The 22,440-nt window shown below is 39.4% G+C and overlaps 3 protein-coding genes across 8 annotated transcripts in view; 2 read left to right on the top strand and 1 right to left on the bottom strand.

Annotated features, from left to right (window-relative positions):
* The first annotated feature begins 9,845 nt into the window (after positions 1-9,845).
* On the top strand, positions 9,846-13,005 carry masp2 (MBL associated serine protease 2). 5 transcript variants are annotated; one of them, XM_049754049.2, is made up of 6 exons: positions 9,846-9,940; positions 10,113-10,235; positions 10,296-10,473; positions 10,858-10,989; positions 12,192-12,388; positions 12,555-13,005. In XM_049754049.2, the coding sequence occupies exons 2-6, from the start codon at positions 10,134-10,136 to the stop codon at positions 12,711-12,713; spliced, it is 768 nt and encodes a 255-aa protein (XP_049610006.1). In that variant the 5' UTR covers positions 9,846-9,940; positions 10,113-10,133; the 3' UTR covers positions 12,714-13,005. The 5 variants fall into 5 exon arrangements, with proteins under 5 accessions (XP_049610006.1, XP_049610005.1, XP_049610003.1 ...); XM_049754048.2 differs by having other exon boundaries at positions 9,850-9,940; positions 10,075-10,235; XM_049754046.2 differs by having other exon boundaries at positions 9,868-9,940; positions 10,016-10,235.
* Positions 13,006-15,831: 2,826 nt separating this feature from the next.
* dffa (DNA fragmentation factor, alpha polypeptide) lies at positions 15,832-19,493 on the bottom strand. Its single transcript, XM_049754044.1, has 6 exons — positions 19,300-19,493; positions 18,565-18,723; positions 18,288-18,445; positions 17,774-17,981; positions 17,205-17,323; positions 15,832-16,538 (listed from the first exon to the last, which is right to left on the bottom strand). The coding sequence occupies exons 1-6, from the start codon at positions 19,391-19,393 to the stop codon at positions 16,311-16,313; spliced, it is 966 nt and encodes a 321-aa protein (XP_049610001.1). The 5' UTR covers positions 19,394-19,493; the 3' UTR covers positions 15,832-16,310.
* A 34-nt stretch (positions 19,494-19,527) lies between these two features.
* The window catches only part of pex14 (peroxisomal biogenesis factor 14), a 46,293-nt gene continuing 43,380 nt past the window's right edge, over positions 19,528-22,440 (top strand). Inside the window, exons 1-2 of one of the 2 annotated variants that reach the window (XM_049754041.2) lie at positions 19,528-19,773; positions 21,516-21,566. Coding sequence is in view for 1 of the 2 variants with exons in the window: in XM_049754040.2 (XP_049609997.1) it covers positions 19,651-19,773; positions 21,516-21,566 (174 nt within the window). In the remaining variant the exon portion in view is untranslated. The remainder of the gene's footprint in view (positions 19,774-21,515; positions 21,567-22,440) is intronic. The other variant, XM_049754040.2, reaches the window with a different exon arrangement.

Below are 22,440 nucleotides of genomic sequence, written 5' to 3'. Positions count from 1 at the left end.
TACAAGCTCATTTCTCATGTACACGATTTGCTGGCAAAACATCTTAATGTTGATTTATGACTCAATATGTTGTGTGTAAATGGCCAATCTTGTTCCTCGTTATACAATGAACATTTAATAAACACACGAGCACTTTAAGTGGAATCATTCTGCAGAATAAAACCATCTGGCATTTTTGTTATTCTGTTCCAAGAAAGATTCATTTGTTGTATAATTGATTGTACAGGATTACTAATTTAATCTATATTGAATTTAAAAGTTTATTACTGTGGTTAAAGTTTGCGCCACCTAAAAATTAAATAAAAAATAGATAAATAAATAAGTAAATAAATAAATAGATCTGGTTGTGCAGATATACCGTAGCTAATATAGTCAGTGATTGTCGGTCATGATTTGTACTAGTCTGTCTAAATACTAAATAATTGAATAAGTGAAAGTTTACGCCTTAAAAAAATAAAATAAATAAATAAATAAATATATATATATATATATATATATATATATATATATATATATATATATATATATATATATATATATATATATATATATATATATATATATATATATATATGTGTGTGTGTGTGTGTGTGTGTTTGGAACGTGAGAGGAAGCTGGAATAGCAATATATGCCGACGCCACTGCATCATCTGAGTCAAGATTTGAACACAGAATCTCATGACCGTGAGAGAGAGACACAAAATGTACGCTTTTTTAAAATGTTTATTTATTCATTTATTTCTATTTCATTTATTTTGAATTTGCTGCCAAGCAAGAAAGGCGTTACACTACTGGATCACTTTCTCACTGTCCAGAACAGGATGAATAAGAGATAATGAGTCAGAAATGTGTTCGTTTCACAGGTGCAAAGGTTAGTTAACATTGTTCACAGCACTGACTGAATCATGACTAGAACATTAAAGTTTGGAGTGATCTAATTCTTCGCTTTGTGTAGTTTGGGCTCGCAAGAAAATCTCTTTAATGACCCATCTTGCAAAATCTAAGTCTCAAGATGATGAGTAAGTGCTCAAAGCCATGTAATTGCATCCTTTGACTGTTGCGTGGATCAAGGCATCTGTGGGATTATTATTCTTTCACAAAGTGGCATCCATCAGATCATAGCAAATTGAATTGATCGCAAACACGTGGGAGTTGCGGTGTTGAATCAAAGCGGCGATATCATTACTAAATAAAGATTCTTTTAGAAATGGAGTTTATAATCTAGGAGATGTTGAGCCGAAGCGGATGTGAAGCAATTATATATACAGAACCAGTCAAACGTTTGGAAACACCTTCTAATACTCATCGCTGCATCTGCCTGGCCATGCAATGTTAACAAAATGGGCAAACAAAAAATAATCAGTTATGGCCTCTTGACAAAGACACTCAAAAAGAGCAACCTGATCCTTGAGATTCTACAAACGATACAATTTGAGGTGCTGGTCACTGCAGAGCTTCATTCAACGGAGCACAAATGAGCGTGCGCAGGAGTAACATCAAAGAAGATGCCTGAAAGCCAAACATTTTGTTTGCCATCCTTTTGATCTTAAAGCAGCAGACAGGACATGGCAGCTTGAAAAGCGTTATTGGCAATCCTAACGGGGAAAAAAAACATCTTCAAAACTTTTAAACCAAAACATTAGGTCATTGTTTTAAAGAGTGAATCGTTCTATGTTTGCAGTGAAATTGCACAGGAATGCTACAAAGTATCAGGAACGGATGATCATCTGAAATATGTGCGTGCCAATTTGGAGCCATTACTAGAATCGGAGCCAATTGTCGGGAAGGGAAATTTGGGGCTAGAATCTGGTCGATAATCCTATCATGTGAACCAGGCTTTCCACTTAAAACTTAAAACTTTCGTTCCTTGATAGTGTTGACTGCAGCAAATGACTTCCAGTTGGACTCAAAACTTTAGCTTCTACCTTTTTCTTTTTAGTTTAAAATGTCTTACCTTAACTACAATCAATTAGATGTAGAATCAATTAGAATCATGGTCGGTTATTGCACCTTTTGTTGCTACAAAATCCTTGTTGCGTTAATGAAAACTGCAAAAAGCATTTTTTTTTTTGTCAGATTAGATGCTTCGACAAAATCCTTGTTGTGTCAATGATAACTGCAAAAAATATATATTTTTTTTGGTCATATGAGAAGGTGCTGCAAAATCCTTGTCTCAATGATAACTGCAAAAAACAACAACAATTTTTTTTCAGATTAGACGGTGAATTTTGAAGACCAGAAGCTCACGTTGTTTAGGCTAATACAAGACAACGGATGTGCAACGAATTGTTGCATCTAGCCAGCATTATACAATTCTCCAGGCCAATTGAGAAATGGCTTGCTCCTTTGGTTGCTGTCATTGTTAATTCTCCCTTGTTCGAGTCCTCTCTGATGCTGGTGTCCCTGTTGTTTCTGCCTTACAAGATCCCCAGACCTCAATCAATGAGGATCTCAACCATGGTTGACTCTCGCTATTTATGTACTTTTTGCATTGTGTCCGCAGTAATCATAAAAAGTCCTCAGAAAAATAAAAACAGATTCCTAAACTTGGCTGAAGTTCAGCCACCACTGCATTTCACATTGTTGTCTGCCCACTTGCTGTAATTAATTTAAATTAAGTTAAATTTATTTTATCAACCAGTGTCCAGGATGCCATGCCCATAGCGCTGTTATCTATCTCTGTCACTTAGTTCATTTTCAAAATTTTGGATGGGTTCTGTGCTTAACACTGAGTCGATGTGGAGTACAACACAAATAGAAATTCATCATTGAAGAAGGGCCATTAGTAGTGCAAGTAAAGGGTGTGTATTTTTGTGTAACAGTAGCGCAGTTATTTGGTGACTTTTGGCCGACGATTACTCTCCACCTCCATTTAGCGGAGAGCATTTCACGGTCATGTCATCAAGAATAGCTCGGACTGAAAGCTCTCTGCATTCTCCCACACCGTGCTGAAGTACCTATGATGTATTTCGCTTTGACAGTTCTCTTCTTGTTTGGCTTTGGTGATGGGAATGGAGAGCTTGGTTTTTTTTTTTTTCCCAGCTGAGCAAAATGACGGCTGATGGCTTATTCAAGTGCACAATGCCCTCGCTAAGCTAAGCTGATCATGACAGGGCCCTGAGTGCTCTTTCGCCGCTAGAGCTCGGCCCCCAGAAAATGAGCTGCCTCCCACATGAGGAACAGGCATCTTAAATGCTAGGCACGTATGGTGACCCTGTTCCAATTTGGATGCCAATTTGCAGGTCTGTGGCCTTAAGCACACAGAGTAAAGAACAGGTTGTCAAGATTTTTAAATTTTTTATTTTTATGAATAATGACATTTCTAAAAAGTGCAATGTGTTATGGTCAAAATGTTACAAAAAAATGCACCTGGATGACCTGTTGTTGCTGCAACAGGAATGTTGACCTTGCGGGAATAACTGAATCCCCTCAAATTCAAACTTAAGTCAGAAATTATCAAATAAACACATGAAGTAACTAAAACATTGTTTTCTTGTTCATGCACTGAATTAAATGACTATATTTGATATATTGAGAAGCTTAAGTTGGTAGGTGTTGGTCTAATAGAGTTTCAATATGACTAATTACGGTCCTAACATTCAACACACACAAAAACACATACGACCCGTACCATTTGAATAAAATATACACATGAAATAAAGTATAAACATCTCAAGCTGTTGTGGTCATTTGAAATTAGCTTGCGTTGCATGTCATTTAAGCAAACGTCCTGTCAACTATATATTGTTTTCCTACTTGTTTTGCTGGTACATAAATTGAAACACAATATCTTGCAGGTATTATTTGTTTGTTCTATTTGTCAGAATGGGTTGTAGCCATGCTGATAAAGCTTGGACATTGCTCCGTTCATTAGATTGTGCTAGATTTGGTTTTGTTTCTGTTCTGACTCATCTAAACAGAGTCATTAAAGAAATAAGAGTACAGAGGGGGAGTAAAAAGCCACCAAAAGCTGCTTTTGAAGCACTGCAAAGTCCTGCGCAATGTGTACAATACGGCTGTCTAATCACGCACCCTAGTACTAGAACAGTCGTCATGTGGCCTAGCCTTTGCACCTATAATAGATTTGTTGCCACGGCAGCTGATGAGGATCCTGCAATGGCCTGCTTAAGACTATTTTCAGGACAATTGGGCCCTTGTGGCATGGCAATACATCTGATTGAAGTTGCTGTAACAACATGAAATCCCATTTCGTTAAATGGTCAGGCCGCGACAATGCGCAACACAGACATGCTTGTGCTCAAATGCACACACACATGCATGCACGCGCACACACACACACGCACACACATAGACACATTTAAAACGAGGGTGACCACTGGGATCCTAAATGTCAGCGCACCATAGGTGACGGCTGCTGTGAATTAATGGCATGGGAACTCCTCACTTCCGTCAACACCATTGCTTATATTGGAAATCCATGTTTCATGTTAATACCATTTTTCTCCAGCCTAATAGATCAGAAAATGTCCCCCATTAATTATACTTGAAATAAACCATACCCCCATCAGAGTTATTGAATCATGGTCTGTCGCAATTCATGTCTAATTTTATAACAATGATATCTGCTTTATAAATCTACCTCTCACGTGTTTGTAGAGTACTTGTCCATTGTGGTCTTTCCCATTTAAAAGTCTTGTGTTGGCCCTGAATGATAAGCAGTTTGAGGAGTAATGGTGGCAAAGCAACATAATGGAGGAATCCGAGGCCAGCGCCGCACCTGGGCGACACTTCTCATCATTGCTGTCTGACACCTAAGTCACGGTGTGAGCCTCCTGATGCTCAATACTTGCTCAACCTGAGACTGGATTTGAATTAATGAGGAAATGACCGTATTTGTTATGCGTGGCAAAAGGCACCTGAGGCGATCCAAATTGAAAGAGTAATGGGGCTGACGTCAGGAATGGGATCCAGCACAGAAAGCCTCAACATTAATTCATCAGGGATTGTTTTTGATCAATAGCACCGGGGGATGTTCTGAAACAGGGTGGGCAATACATCATCAAGTCCAACTCATTGCGACTCTTGGAACAGTACCTAATGCACCTATAACTTTTCATCAATTGCTGCAGCTATTGTTCACATCAAAGTTGATTTAAAAAAATATATTCCTTGAGCAAGACAATGACTGACATGGACTGACATGACATGGGAATGTTTGCATCGTGGGACTAGCAACGATGAACTGGTAGTGTTTTCCACTTTTATGTTGTAAAGACACATTTTTTACATTACAAAAACTTGGAGATAAAATAGTGATATTCTGCTCTTGATGAAATGTCAGGACAGGGCATCCTGTCTCTGTCATTGTAAGGGACATCCAAGTCAACGAAACAGAGGTTCAATATTTGCCAATAATGCCGAAATGTTTTTCCTCCACCCCAAGGGGAAGATACTATGTTAGGGGTCAATTCAAAGAATTTCATGGAACAAATATTACATTGTTATTTAGGTGGTAAATCAGCTCCTGATATGTTTAGGCTAGCAAAGGAAACTTTGCTGGAGTCAATCACTTCAATCAATCAAAGCTGTCGTTACTCAAGAAGAGTCAACTTCATTTGCAGCAGGGTATCTACTGTGTATAAAATGCATCACTTCTTTACCTTATCATCGTAGTCGCAGAGGACGAGCAAATTACAGTGGCTTAAGTCTGCATTTCCTCAGTGTTCAGGTGACACAGCCCCATTTGCTCAAGTCCATAATTACGTGTACAATTTAGCATGCGGGTGGCTGAAGGGACCTTGATTGCAGCCTGTGCAAGGGAAAACGACAGAGATAGGTGGTGGTTGAGTGGAGGAGGGATGAAGATGGCAAAGGATTTGATGAATACAGGATCTTTCTTGTACAAGATGTTCAAACAGATAGCGCATCACGACAGGGTTGACGCCAGCAGAAGGAAATGACCAACATGCATAATAAAGCAAAAAGCTTTCAAAACCAGATTTTGTTTCATTCCAAGGCTCCGGTCTCATCTTTTGTGCACTCTGCAGATGCAAACAGTCACTGGCTCTTTCATCTTTTCATTTGGTTGCTGCGTAATTAATGACTATGGCTGACTTCCTCTAAGAAAGCACTTTGTGTAAGGTACACTGGCGCGCACAAGCGTGAGCACAGGTCACAGACAGCCGACATCCTCCTTGCACCCCGCAAGTTTGGACTTGCTTGTGTGCGTGTGACTTGTTTCAATTATTAATGCAATGTGCACAAGCACGTGCAGCACCAATGTCCTGTAAATGCGCCTCACCTGTGACGCACGTGTAAACTGTCTAGCTACACTTCTTAGTAAATTTATTAGACCACCTGGCTTGAACAGATTGTCCAGCATCCGTAAATGTTTTAATGGACACTTTCATTGTGCAATTTATTGTGGGTCACCCAAGCTTGTTCTCACTGTAAGCTATTAATCTTTACAATTATGTCAATAAAACATCCAAGCATTAAAATATGAAGGAGTAGTTCTCTGTCCTGGAATGTCTAATCATTGTGGCATTTGAGTGTCAAGCCCTCAAGTGATATTCAGTCGCTTGGCAAAGGTCTAAAATTGAAATATTGCCTTGAGATATTATTTGATGCAAGAGTTGACACATTTCGAGAACAAATGTGTTCTGACTTTGGGGGAATATAAAGCACATGCAGAGTCAACAAACCCTTCAATAGGTACACATTAAAAGAACTATAGAAGAGTTACATTAAAAAAATGTTCATTCAGTCATGACCCACAGGTCGTGACTATAGGAAGGTGTGTCAGTGGAATTTGAAGTCATCTCCCTACCGACTCAAGCCAAGTTGGCAGCGCTCCATTCCCGTTATACAGAGTATTGATGGTGCAGTGATTCCCACTTCAGGGAAGCTGGACGATGTACCAGAATTTCCTCAAAGCCTTAACTCATCCCGTGCCTGAGTATTTATCTTTGTGACAGCCAAAGTGGCATTCCGCTTCACCAGCTGCTACCCATCAGATGCCTCTGGAGCCCCACAGGCCACAAAAACCAAATCATACCGCTTCCTGAGCTTGACCCTTACTGCTGGTGGATTGTCCAAATCTGAGTCGTGCTTTGTCTGGTCCCTCACCTAGGACCCACAGTCATTCCCATGATCATTGGGACAGATAAACGATTAAAAAAACTAATGATTAATTTAAGGAAACTTATTGTTTCAGAAATATGATCAAACTGATAGCGCTTTGCATCAGTATGCAAAAAAAGAGTCAGCTTCAGTAAAATTGGTGACCCCTGATATACATCATAAACCAGGCTATATTATTTGATACATTCGTTCAACCTTTGCTTGCCCTACAATTTAAATTTATTTCTTTGTTTGTTCTTTTTATTTTTTTTTTAAGGGGGGGGGGGTGTCACTTATCTCATCACATAATTTGATATTTGAGTAAATAATAAAATTGTGACTGTTAGGAAAATATTCTTTTGCCTTCTGATTGGTTGGTCAGAGCAAAACAAATTATAAAACATGTCTTTAGCAATCAGCATATATTAATACATTTCATAATCAGCATCTCTGGTCAGTATAAGGTATTTCATTTCAATATTTTATGTTTATTGCATCTTATTAGATAAATATTATTTTTAAACTGTTTTGTATATTATTGATGGTTTTGATGGTTGCAACATATAGTAGTGATGGTGTTAAGAGATGGATTGCTTCAGATGAGTCCTCTTTGAAGGCCCAGGTACTAAATGTATGGACTAATGCTGCTATTTTCACTATAATTACTGCAATGAAAAAGTACCTGTATTTGTATAAAAGCATGGTTGATGAGCATGTCACAAGCAGGCGTGTGTGAAAGGGCTGACACAGATTATGATGTCACAAAAGTGCTAATTAGAACATCATGTCACCCAGCAGCAACTTTTTAGTGTTGTCAAAAGCTGCAAATAATTTGAAAAACTGATGTAATCACTCTGACTGCAATGCACGACCATACAACCGGGGCCTAATGATAGACAAAAAAAGCTACATATTGACACTTCTAAATGTATTTTCCATACCACAGGAAACGAAAATGAGACGGCAGACCCGGATGACTAATAAGCCATAAAAGTCAAAGAAAAAAGCATCAATACGTAACTTGTGGTTTTAGTAGATATTTGTCGAGGAAGTATTTGTTTAGAGTCAGAGGGTGACATTCTAAAGCGTCAAAGGCAGACTGGCAGCTGGATAGCATTGAAAATATAGACGAGAACATCTGCCATCAAATCGTGCCCAGGATTGCGGCTCAAAAAAATACGTTATGGCATCCTTTTGAAAGCGTGCCATCAGAGAGGTCACATGCAAAAGACAGTTAACAATGATGTTTATGTTCATAATTGTAGTAATTCACTGTTGGCTGGAAAATATGCGCTTGGGTATTAAATGCTTACAAACTGCCCTACCCTTGCACCCACTGAATATTGTCAAAATGCATTTCATCAAAACAGACATCATTTATTATTCTGCTATTATATAATTTATTCTAACAAAGTCTTGCATTTTAAGCATAGGACAGACACAAACAATCATCTGCGTTTCCAGGTTCCCTTGTAAAGTGTTGTTACTATGACTAACGGTATGCTGTGATTATGTCTGAACAAAAGGAGATCGTGTGCTGAAAGCAATGGGAGGGAAAAAAAAGTGTCATTATTGTTCTGGGGCTTTTATTTAACCAGCTCACCATTTGATACCCAAGAGAGCAGACTGAAATAATTATCTGTGCAAGTCTTTTCTGATTTGCATCAATGTCCAACCAGTCCTTTTGCATCTGAATAACAATTTAAACACCTTCTCCAAACCAATGTTGTCATCGCTGTTTGTTGATAACACTGTATTAGTCTTAACATGTCATTCCAGTCTTTCTTTTCTCTTTTGTTGTATCATTTCCTTATCAAGGATATCTGCAAAATTGGCAATTGTAGTAGCGGAGTAGTAACATTTTACTACACTCTTGGGTGAAAAATTGGGCCTACAACCTTGTACAAAACAACCCCAAATTTATTTTTGTTTTTATATCCCATTTTTAACCTAACAGGTTTAAGGGTGTATGTTGAGCATTTTTAAACTCATTTAGTAAAAAATTGACAAATTCTGAATACTCTCTTTGTGTCTTAGTAAGTGTTAACGTGTTAATGGGCATCCAATTATAGGTTGTCACTGGCACCAAACGTTTCCTAGCCAGAAAATAACGTCAGCTGAATTCCAAGAACTTCAACACTAAGCTTGATAATGATAATAGCGTGTTGGTCGTGGTTATAGTATATGTATGTTTCACATATTATGTTTTAAACCATGTACACCATGACTGTATAGGCAGCGTATTATTCTGCTCAGAGGTGTTGTAGTTTTGTTTTTAATGTATACACAGTGTTTTGTACTGTATGGTTAGATACTTTGCTAGCTTGCTTAAAAAGGACAATAGAGAAATGAATGAATGAACGGATGGATGGATGACAATTTTGGGAGCTACTAGGATTCAATTTAGGAATGGTTGAGCACACCCGAAAATGGGATAGACGCATATGTGTTGCACAACAAATATACAGTAAATTTGACCAGCATTACCATTTGGCGCTTTTTGGTGCTGAGTCATTGCAAAAAGTGACATTTAACTTCTGGCGTCATTTCTTTTTATAAAGGTGTTGTATGTTTTATAAAGTCGGTGATGAGCCATCAGTCCTCCTTCCCACTTGTAAAGCTCCGATGAAGCAGCAAGATTTGAACTTTCACCACACTATTGATGTGTAGCTCCTCTGACATCTGTGACCAGGGGAGGTGGGTGATGATGACGCTGATCATGTGCCTGTCGCACTTTGTTTACCTAACTGTCAGCTGGGAGGGACACAAAGGTTCAATTACCCAGAGAGCACTGAGCTGAGGGGGGCACAATTCCAAAAGAGAGACCATATTTGACGACCGATGTCAATATGACCAGGTGAGTATCCGTGTTTTTTACCCCCTAACAGATATTCCTTAAAATGGTTGCATTCACACATAAATGTGATAGTAGCGGCTGCGTATTTGTCCTATTCTGCTTTTTCCATGTGTCGCTGAGTGTGGAATTGACAGACTTATACGGCAACTTTACCACCCCAAACTTCCCCCAGCCATACCCTGACAACACATACATGGAGTGGAACATCACTGTCCCACAGGGCCACAGGGTCAAACTCTATTTCACCCACTTCAGCATTGAACCCTCAAATCTGTGCGAATACGACTACACCCAGGTACGACCTTCTTACTCTATTTGATTGTTGGTTACAAGTGCCTTGACCCTGTCCAAACAGGTTTTGGCAGAGGGCAATGATACCGTGAGGTTTTGTGGAGAAGAAGAGAAGAACGATGAAAGTACCCCGAGGAACACCGTCATCCTGTCAGCCGGCAACCGCATGTCAGTGGTCTTTAGGAGTGACTACTCTAACGAGGAGCGATTCACTGGCTTTCAAGCATTTTACACCTCTGAAGGTGATGTAGAATAGTGACACCTTTTTTTTTTTTTTTTTTTGCATGCTTGTTACTTGTTTGAACCTGGCTGTTTTCTTTATCCTCGTCAAATTATAAATTGTAAAATAGCCTCTTAGTAACTCATACACGCACGCACACACAGTCTCAAAGAATAATTGATCTATTTTATGTCCTATCTTGCTATTGAGCTCAGGTTTAAAATTCTCCAGTCCAAATTAAATTTCCTTTTTAACTGGACATCTAAAAAAAATGCCGATATACGACCTGGGGGCTTGCTGCAGCCTAGAACCTCAAACTCCAATTAAGACCAATCATATGCAATCAGTTGATAACCATGAAGAAAAAGAGTCACCCAGCATGATTCTTCTTTTGCGTCTTCTGCAGACATCAATGAGTGTCAGTCCAGTATGCATGAGGGGAGAACTTGTGACCATTTCTGCCACAATTATATTGGTGGCTATTACTGCACATGCAAGCCAGGATATCTTCTTCATCTCAATAAAAGATCTTGTACAGGTGAGCAAGATGATGTCTGACTTAATGCAACAATAGTAGACCAAAACCCTAAAAAAAATTATATTATAAAAATTATATTACATAATATAATATATAATCTGTCCGTCCGTCCGTCCGTCCGTCCATCTATCTATCTATTATATTATGTTATATTATATCATAATTATCTATGAGATGTAGATTTCATTCCAGCTGGCATGTGTTGAGAAATTTTACAGTCAAATTGCATAAAGCATTCGATCTCTGCCAACTGCCAAAAGACGAGGCTAATTACTGTTGATTCTCCAGTGAGAAGCTACATGAAATTGGTATTAAAAATTGATACCTGTATGCAACACTAATATTGTGCTGACATCAGGTAATGCATCACAATTACCGATTTGTCGTGCCTTGACTTGATCATTATTTGCTGGGGGAGGATGAATGGAGACAAAATAAATCATGCAATGAATAGGCAAAAAAAGATTACCTGCCCACAGATTTGACTAATTATATAAATGACAACTTTTGTGCAACCATCATTTGCATTGTCTGGAACATCTGCACACTTGCTGCGTCACTAATGCAAACTTAATGAATGCCATTAATTATGGTGCCAAAAAGAGTAGATTAAAATATGTACTACTCTTTATAATTTTTTTTTAAAAAACCTCTTTTGTTTTTCCAAACAACTTCAGTCAAAGAAACCATTTGAAGATGCTTCTAAATTAAAAGTTGAAACGCTATCGTTCTGTACATAATTGGTTGGCTACATATTAAGATCATAGCTAGCCAATGCTCACTTACTGTCTAATGTACGGTATACGTATGTTCCTTTGTTCTCCAAAGGCAATGTTAGGCATATTTTAATACCGCCATCATTTGGGTGATGCAGAGAGCGGCAAAAGTAGTCACACTTTTTTAAGTATTAAGTAGAAATACTTGACAGATAGGTGAACTATGAGAATAATTAAAAAGCAATACACTATTTTTTTTCAGATTGGATAAAAAAAAAAAAAAAATTGAATGCCGGCACCTGCTGTTTTGTTTTTTTTTGTTTTTTTTGGGCAGGCAAAAAAACCAAAATACATTGTTGAAACATTCTTGGAGCCCTCAAAATTAAATAAGGCCATGGATGACTTTGGTGCGATGGGTTGCAGCAACGTTTTGTGAACACAACTGAAACTAACACAGCAGTATGTTTGAATGTTGTATCCCAACAGTGCCATGCCTCAGCCAAATGTTGACCAACCTGTCAGGACATCTGACAAGTCCAGGCTACCCGAATCCATATCCGGCCATGAGTCACTGCAACCACACCATCCGTCTTCCGGTGGGCTACAAAATAATCCTGGACTTTATGGAGCCTTTTGACATAGAGGGGCACCCAGACGTCCCCTGTCCATACGATATGTTGAAGGTTAGTCATGTGACTTGCGAGTAGTGACCCAACAATGTATTCGTCGTCATGTGTGTCGCTGCCTTCACCCTGCTAAATTGATGTACTGTTGGGTCATGTGGTTTGCTGCATATTCACCGCCAGTAGTATGTTTTATAAATCATCCTCACTGATTGTTATTTGCAAGATTTCGACAGTGGTACGAGAATACGGACCGTACTGCGGAGCGACAAAACCAGACAGCATCCAAGACGGAAGTCATCAAGTAAATGTTGCATTCAGGTCTGATTCGAGTGGGAAAAACACAGGATGGATGATCAAGTACACGAGTATGAAGTCGAACTGAAACTTGAATCTGTAGAGCACAGGTGACAAACCTAAGGCAGACGCGCCAAATCTGGCCCACCACATCATGTCATATGGTCCACGAGAGCAAATTATCTGCATTGATTTTATTTTTCTTGCTAAAATATCCAAAGTTACCCAAATTGTCTTCTCTTTTTAAAACTTCAAGGTATTTAGTCATGATGTAGCCAGTAACAAAAATTTGTTTGACACCCATGGTTATGTATTGTAGACAAAACAATATTTGGTGTAGAGGTATTTTTATTGAATTGTACATTTTATGGGAATGAAGAATGCCCTTGGTTTCACAATTGAGACCATATTTAAAATAAAACGTTTTATGATGATCTGTGATCGGACTGGGTCTTTGACATACCGTGGTATTTCTTCAGTGTGAATGAGCTGATCAAATAGTGCTTCGTTTTAGTTGCAACACAGAGGCATTTAATGCCCATCAGTTTACTTTCAGTGAGAGAGAAGGGGTAAAAAAGCAGCATATGATCTGTGAAAGCCACTTCTTTAACCTTCATCCATTATGCCGTTTCCTCCTACCTAATTTCAGCTTTACTTCTCTGCCAAAACAGTTATTATAGGGTGCTCCACTATAATGAAATTGCTTCTAATTTGGCACTTTGCACTTGCTCACTAACATTTAATCCATCTCCATCGAGCAAATAGGGCAAAGGAGCACATGTAGAGTAAGTGTTGAGGTGCCAGAGAAGCACCCTTGTATTAATTTAGTCATTTCTTTTTATGACTTCCACTGTGAATAATGTGGAATTTGGCTGACATTTTGACAAATCAGCATATAGTAACTGTTACATTTCTTCATTCTGTATAATTTTGGTTTCAAAGAAGTTACTGGTGTTGCGTCCACCAGTTTGTGACAAGAACCATCGCTGACTTAAGATGCAGACTACGACAATGTGCTAGCGACTGATTGGATACTTCCTTATGCTTATCGCTTGTTAACACATCCATCCATCCATTTTCTGAACCGCTTAGTCCCCACGGGGGTCGCGGGCGTGCTGGAGCCTATCCCAGCCGTCATTGGGCAGTAGGCGGGGGACACCCTGAACTGGTTGCCAGCCAATCACAGGGCACACAGAGACAGACAACCAATCGCACTCACACTCACACCTAGGGACAATTTGGAGTCTTCAATCGGCCTACCAAGCATGTTTTTTTTTTTGGATTGTGGGAGGAAACCGGAGTGCCCGGAGAAAACCCACGCGGGCCCGGGGAGAACATGCAAACTCCACACAGGGAGGGCCGGAGGTGGAATCGAACCCGCACCCTCCTAACTGTGAGGCGGACGTGCTACCCAGTGCGCCACCGAGCTTGTTAACACAAGGAGTTCAAAATAATTCAGAATCAAGCATGACTTAACCAGTTACAAACAGTGGACCAAATAGTTCAAAATACTGTTGATCTCAATAGGAAATGTTTTTAGAAAGTGAACAGAAATGATTTTTTTTCAATGCAAACATTGTTGACAGTTTCAGACTACACAGTATGATTGAAAAATGCACTCGTGACACAATCGGCTGCTCCCACAGCAGCCCAGTTGGATCTAATTCCACAGGAATTACGCCCACCATGACACCCATTACGGTGTCTAGCAGTAGCATGCTGCCTGCCAAGTTACTTCTAGTCTGCATCATATGCATGAATTTATTGACGAAATACAGCCACTGATTATAAATGACGTATTCTTTTTGACAGAAACATTAGTATTTTTCTCCCAGACAAATATATTCTACTCTTATGTAGGTTGACATTGAAGACATTACAATGTATTTAAAATGTTACCCATAGAAAATACTATTAAGTGAATTGGCTGAAATGGCCAGCATCATAAAAATGTGTTCATGAAATATTTTAAGTCAACAATTGTATATGCCATATTAACAAAAAGAATTAGTATGTCCAGAGTGATGCTTCCATTTTGTGACGTTTAATAGGAAATCCAGGAATGGAAAAACGCCTTGAGGTTTTTACTGGAAATTACTAATTCTGTTTATAACTAGTACTGATTTACACTACATTCTGATTTTCACAATGAGTACCATGTCCATTCAGTGTCTGTTGCTATCTCTTCACACTTTTCGTCATAGCTGGTACACTTCAATGGTCTCCTGTGATATCACCCATCATGGCTTGAACTCTCAAATTTTATTTTACTTCTTGTCGTATTTGTTGAGGTGTCCCACTGTATAAAGATGTGATGAGTTTCTTTTTTGCAATAATGTCCAAAATACAAACAGTACTAGTACTGTACATGTGTTGCAGCGGGCATGTGAGGGGAAGTCAAGTGAGAGTTCCAGCTTTAACGGACCGTATTGTTTACGTCACACATATCTTAAATACTTACGAACAAGCTCATGGAGACCTCGGTGTGCGCAAGGCTCACCCTTGTGGATAAATCGAACGCATGTGTGTTAGCTGGACAAAAGATCATGTCGTACATGACTCACATGGACCTGCATTTTGTGTCTACCAAAGCAAAAGATAAGTTTCATAATAATGGTATTGTAGACCGCTGGCTTGACATAATTCAAGGATGAAGCAGAATCTTTGTTACCCACACGTGTTGGCTGGGTGTGTGCAATGAAGCTTAACATATACAAAGTGATGAACATCTTATCTTGTCTAACTCTTTATTAGGAAAATGATAAATTAGTCTGCGCACTCGACTATAATGCGATATCAAGCAGGGTCGTGCTCTACGCAAATGTACGGTCACTATTTGCATACTGTATATCTTGGAACTCATTTTGCTCCCCCCCAGATCTTGAGATGCATTTCTGTCACTCAATCAATCAGCCGTAACACAGAAACCCGACAAGATAAAAAAACGTCATTACTGTACTTAGAAATCAAACGTGCAACATAGGAGTGGTCACGCCCATCCATGCTCTGATTACAAATATTAAGTACTGCCACAAAAGCATAAAATTGTTTTGAAAGTTAAGCGGAAAAGTGTTGTCTGCGTCACGGTCTACATTCTGACCTGGATTCTCGTCTCTGTTGACCAGTCCAAGCTGGTACACCACATCTTGCCTTAAGTCAGCTCGGATAGACTCCAGATCACTCTATTGATGACAGAATAGAAGAGATAACTTGCATGGAGCACTTTATGGACAGATGGGAAACATATCAGGCAGTTACCAGGATATGTCAAGGAAGATTCAGTATTTTAAAAAAATGACTGGCCTCAATCAAGAAATTAAGAAAAAAAACACATCTGCATCTGATTCTCTGAAGTCAATTTCTTCACATTAAAGTGAACTGTAATGTTCCCTCTCATCAGCAGACATTAAATTACACACAAAAGCTTGTGATGTTCTTTTCACATCTAAATAGGGAATATCTGTGATTGTTGTCAGACTTGTGCATAGCCCTCCACTTCTGCTTGAGGCAAAAGTATTGAAGTGGTTTGAAAGTTGTACCAAATGCTACAAACACCAACCTTGTTGACATTTATACGAGATTCGACTGTAAAAATAGTATCAGTAAAGCAGTGCGAATTCATTCTGCTGGCCCTGAAGCAGTCCACGTAAACAGTTATGAGTCTGTGCTCAAGTAAGGTAAGAGACTATTTCCCCTGTTGAGGCGGCGTTGCTTGGCTCTCCTCGTCGTTCTTCTCAGGAGGCGGCTGGCTGCTGCCCCCTTGCGGCACGTTGCCCCTCATAGATTGCACGGCCTGGACCTGCTGAAGACGTCGTTTTAGCTCCGATTCACAGTCTTGAAGCAGGGTCGATGTCCTGACTTTGTCCCAGCCTAGCACCTGCTGCATAGCTTGCTCCCCTTTGGACACCACCATCTTTAAACACAAAGTGTTTCATTTTAATAGAAATACCTCAACAAAAATACAAAGCGGCCTCTTAGGTTGGACGTGCCTCAAGTTGTACAATTCATAATTTTAACCCGTTTGTATAAATAAATAACCCGTTTGTATAAATAAAATACAAATAAAGTGTGTATTTGTGTATAAATAAAAGACACACATTTTATTTAAGGTCAACCCTAAAATACGTTGGATTTAGCCCTACCCAACATAATTTGGATTGGTCCAACCATTTTCCACGACAAAGAAAGACTACCTTGCTCAATGCTTGAAAATGTACTGTAGCAACTAGTTTGAAGTTGCACTTAATGATTCAGTGGAGTGAGAAAATCCGGCAAAGAAGGGGAATGAGGACTTAACGTGTGAAAACCTATTAAGGACATGGCACTGAAGAACCTGCAGCTCCTGCGATCAACGAGACATGTTTTAGGGTATTCATAATGTATCGCTTCAGCCTGCATGGAAACACGACTGACCTCGTATCACATTTATTTTTGAAAATCGGAAAATGTCATTGTACCAAAGAAAAAACAAGGGTGTGCAGGGAACATTATAAACTTATTATGAACTAGAAAGCACTTGAGTTATACCAACACACACATAATGCTCAAGAAAGTGCCAAGAACTGCATAATGTTGTTACCTGGAGATCTTCAGTGCACAGCCTGGTTTCTGGGCTTGTTTTGCCTTTCAGGACCATCAAAGTCCTGGAAGTGAATCCTGATGCTTGATCCACCTCCATCGCGTCAGGCACATCAGCACCTACAGTATTTGCAACATAAACAGAAGAAATGGTTGCTCGCAGAGATTCTTAGACAATAATGAGTCAATCGCTTCGCGGCGATCAGACTATTCAACTGTGACAATAGTTCCACCTAGTGGCATCAGGATGACTTTTCTAAAATAAATGCAGCACAACTAAGGTTCGAGCTAAACCTGCCACAAGTCGCACATCTACAGAGAGTTAAAAGCTCTCAATCAATTGAACATGCATGTTTTTGAAATGTGGCAGGAAGCTACAGTATCTGGGAAAAACCCATGCAAGTACAGAGAGAACATGCAAACTTTCCACAGGAAGGCCTTAGCCGAGATTTGCACCGACTGTGGGGCTGTTGTGTTTGCCACAACACCAATGTGATGCCCAGTTCTTACGATTTTGATTTGTGTAAGATTACGATTTTTCATTTTAAAAAGAAGCTGCTTTCAACCTACCTCCCTCACTGGGCCGCCTCGTCTCTTCCTGTGGCTCTCCGTCTTCTTTCTCCACTGCTTTGATGAAGAGTTGGAGCAAATCCTTTGATTGCCTCTCCTCCTCCCGACGGTCTAAAACCATCTGTAGCGTTTCCTGTAGGTTCTCAGTCTTCTTTTCTTGGAAGCCGAGAGCAGAAGCTAGCTCAGGGCGGGGGACATCCACCAAGCACTGGAACATGTGACACAGATTTTACACAAAGTACTCATTTAGATGACACATAATGGAAGACAGTGTTTGTATTGGCTTGTGCAGATACTGTACCTCAGAGAGAGGGTATCTCTCTCTACGCGCATGCACGCACACACACACGCACACGCACGCACGCACGCACGCACGCACAAACACACACACACACACACACACACACACACACACACACACACACACACACACACACACACACACACACACACACACACACACACACACACACACACACACACACACACACAGAGTGACAAACAGGACTGGCACCTGTAAGTCTTCCTCACACATGAGGATGATGCTGGCCAGGTCTTGTTTCAGTTGCAAGGCCAAGTCCAACCATGGTGTAGTTCCATCAGTTTCGTCCACAGTGTCGCTGCTCTCAAGTATCACGGAATCCCTTGCCATCCACGCTGTGCCACCATCAACTGCAATGGAAGGCACAAAGAGGTGCACAGAATGCCATTCAAATTAAAAAAGCATAACAAAAATAAAAATAAAAAGATAACATAGTATATAATTCTAAGGCCGAATCAAATAGGCTCACCTCTGCGAAGTGGCGACCACGTTTCCTTTTCATGCAGCAACATGAACTTTGTGTTTAAGGGTAAACACCAAAAATAGGCTTCGTCCTCAACTATTGTCCCATCATCTTCTAAGACCACTGTGACTGGATCATGTGGTGTGAAACCAAGAAACTCACTTCCTGAAATGAAACAATTGGAATGTGATGATATCACAAGAACAATAATCACAGCTCACTAACATCTTTTAATGCTTCTCTCAGCTGTGGACATACTGATCAGAAATGCTTGTGTGTTGAGTTGTTTATTTGAAAAGAAAAAAAAAAAAGTCTCGATATCACTACAATAACGTATTGAATGCCGGCAAAGCTTTTGGCCAACGCCTGGTGGTGACTAGCATTTAAGGAATGAGAGGACAGGAGGGAGGTATGTTTTTCACTAGTTTCACGTTCAGCTCCAGCAAGTTTCAGCACGTTAGAAATGTAGTGAGACAAATAGCCAGCTCTTGATCATGGATAAGATTCTGCGGCCACGACAGCAGTGCTGAGACGACTGTTAGTAACAAGTCAATGTACGATTAATTACTGCTCTATACATTATAAATAAAAAAGACGAATGCGGATCACAGAGTCGTTTATATGAAACAGTTTTAACATTAAATTCGATGTTAGCCTTGTTCTTTTGTGCACGGGCTTTACAATGTTTTTAAATCAAGCGAGGCATCAACAAAGTAGTGGTTAAAATGTGCATCATCTCACCTTTAACCTTCAGCTCCTTAAGCGAAGGAACGACCAGGCCATATGACTTCTGGCGTGTAAAATTGCACACCTTACACGGCTTGCGATCCGCCATTGTGCGCAGAAACGTAGAACTATTATGGTTATTAAGAATCCAGGAGCGTTCTCAGTAGTTGGCAGTTTCGAATACAGGAACGCTGTTGCCGAAAAGAATTGTGGGATATGTAGTCCCTTTTGCGTACACATTACTTTCCCCTAAAAGTACAGTAGCTACTTTCCAAAATAAGCTATATGTTTAAACTGTGGGTGGAATGCATGCCCCGTTTCAAATGCAAACTATATCTATATATTTATTGAGCCAATTCAAATTTAATGTTGGGTTTCGGTCAGCGAGTGCGCTTGACTTTGAGCTCAGACAAAAGCAATCAAACACCGAGCAGCCTTATTGCTAAGTGCAAAATGGCATCCACGGACCAGTCTGATCCACCAGCACAGGTCAATAATGTCACTTGTCTGTTAATATCCATAGGCACGAGTATGCGCTCTTGCAGCGTGCACTTTGTTCTTTAAATGCCACTACATTTGGTCTTGTCTGGGTGCTTTCATTCTGGAATTATTAGCATAATAGCTAGCTAGCAATGTGCGGTAGCTCTGGAAAGCGTTCAAAAGTTGCAACGCCATAAATGTCATCAAACAATTTTTGCGTATTATTTCGTCATTAGAGCAGAGGGACTCTGTCATGAACTGTGTTGATGTACAGTTAACAAGTTGACCTCGTCAAGATGGCAAGGTTTGCTGTCTTTGTGATTGTTTATTAACTGCCGTACCCCGTCGACTACGAAATCAAATTAACACAAGCACCTTCCCTTTTTTTGTGGTGCAGTAAAACGTTAAAACGTGGTGCACCATCCAAGATTGGAAGTTATTATACCCAGATTCACAATGTTGACATTTTCGATGTCACGTGCATGGAACAGGAAAGCAAAGGTGTTGTCATTGGCCTTTTCTAGAAGTCCAATATTTAATATAAATGCTCAGTCGTGACACTTGTCCATTTCCCGTGAGTGATAAACACGCTTTGGCAGCCATCTATAGCTTATACTCATTAATAAGGCGTAACGTCCCATCGTCATTGCTTGAAAGTATCCTGTGCCTTTGCAGAGGAAGGTGGATGGGTTAACGGGCGCTCAGTGCGATCCCTCGCTACTTTGCGTTTCGTTTCTCGCGGCTTCACTACATCGCGGATTTTTTTTTCAAATTAAAAAAACATTTAAAAGTCAAAATAAAACTTCTAAATTGAGGAAACATGTGTCTAACCTTTAGGACAATGTAGTATTTCTCCAAATGTTCGTTTACATTTGCACGATCGCCAATTAGCATCTTTCCGCTAACTCGTTAGCCTGCCCAGTACTTCTTGTTGGTGACCGTACTTCGTGGATTTCACTAATCGCGGGTGGGTTTTGGAACCAATTAACCACGACAAATGAGGGATTACTGTACTTAAATATAATTCTGTGTCCATTCAAAGTAATGTCATATTACATAGTTCATATAATCCATTCCGCATTCAACGTGATGATAACACATGGTTTCTGTTTTGATGAAAGTGCAGATTTGGAAAAAGTCAAAAAAGTCAAAGTCAGCTTTATTGTCAATTTCTCCACATGCCAAAGGCACACAAAGAAACCGAAATTTCGTTCCCCCCTATCCCACGGTGACAAGACATGGCTCACAACAGACAAACAAGTAAACAAGTATAACAAAAGTGTGCTGAATAAATAATGAATAAATAACACAACAATAAATAAATAAATAAGAGGAGCAGAAAAAAAAGGAGCAAGTGCGCGTACAGCAGACATTCCCGATTTTGATTCTTTCAAACAGAATTCAGTACAATCTCTTTTTCATCTTATACTATTTTTTGGTATTTACTTTTTTTTAGTTTTTCTATTCATTTTATTCTATTCATTCCATTCATTTCTCACTCATCATTACACATTTCAGCATTCACACACAATTTCTACAGAAACTCTACATTTTGTGGTCTTACTCATAATACTGGGAATACCATATCCTCTTAACAAATCTGTAACTGTTAAGGTCAGGTAAGTATTTGTGATTAATAATTAACTACAAAGACTTTGGTTCTGTGGCATCAAACATGACCAAGTTGATACATGCACTTCATCAGTCATCCAGCAGATGGCACTCTAATACTGTTTCTTGTTTACACCCAGGCCGCCCTTCCTCCTGGTAACGATGCGCCGGCTCCCCTCAGAGAAGCACTGGTAAGAAGTAAACTTTTCACTCATTAAAAACAACTGACTAGAATCTCTAGCAGAAATTCAGTTTACTGTTTCTTTAAAGCAAGCACGTATAAGTGAGAGCATATTCGATATTATTTTTAATCTCATGTCATCAGGAAACCGTGTTGTGATGAATATGTTTTAATAAATAATGGGCGTTATACTGTTATTTATATGGTATATACTGCATTTGCAGTATCTCATCAGAAAGGAAATCAGTGGTAGTGATTTGCAGAAAAATACACATGGAGCAAAGTTTTAAACAAAGTTTCAATACATCTCTTACATATAGGCGGTAATGCCACAATGCATGAGTGTAGATGTTGCATATGTCTTAATTTGTGGATTAGTGAATTAAAACAGAGCCAATCATAAAATGTGCATGAAATGGTAAATATTGGTAGACCTGATATAGCCTAGATTAGATCAGTGGAAAGTTTAATTTGTACACAAGCAAATGTAAGCTCTGTTTTCTGATCCCCATTAATGTTTTTATTTTTATTTCTTATAAGCTTCAAGATTAACTTGTGTTTCCTTATTATTAAATCCAGGTAAAACCCACCATCTGCTCAGAAAGTTGCAACGTGCTTTATAGCACCTCCTACTCGTTACATTGAAATAAATTGGACACATTTCCACTGTATTTCACATTTGCCAATATAAACTTTCCACCGGCTGAATACGGAATTTCTAAAAAGTAAAACTTCTCTTACGGTGTAGCAAGCCCACGGCTGAGCAATAGAGAGAGTGACTGCATCATATCAACTCATTTAATGCAAGAGGTGAATGCAAGGTTGGCAACATTTAAAGTCGTATCATCATTTTTCGGTGGCGATGTGTAAAGTGTTTAAATGTA

This window comes from Syngnathus scovelli, chromosome 2 (genome assembly GCF_024217435.2).
Source record: "Syngnathus scovelli strain Florida chromosome 2, RoL_Ssco_1.2, whole genome shotgun sequence".
NCBI lineage: Eukaryota > Metazoa > Chordata > Actinopteri > Syngnathiformes > Syngnathidae > Syngnathus > Syngnathus scovelli.
The sequence above is the reverse complement of the archived record's forward strand: the minus strand, read 5'-3'. Positions and strand labels throughout refer to the sequence as shown.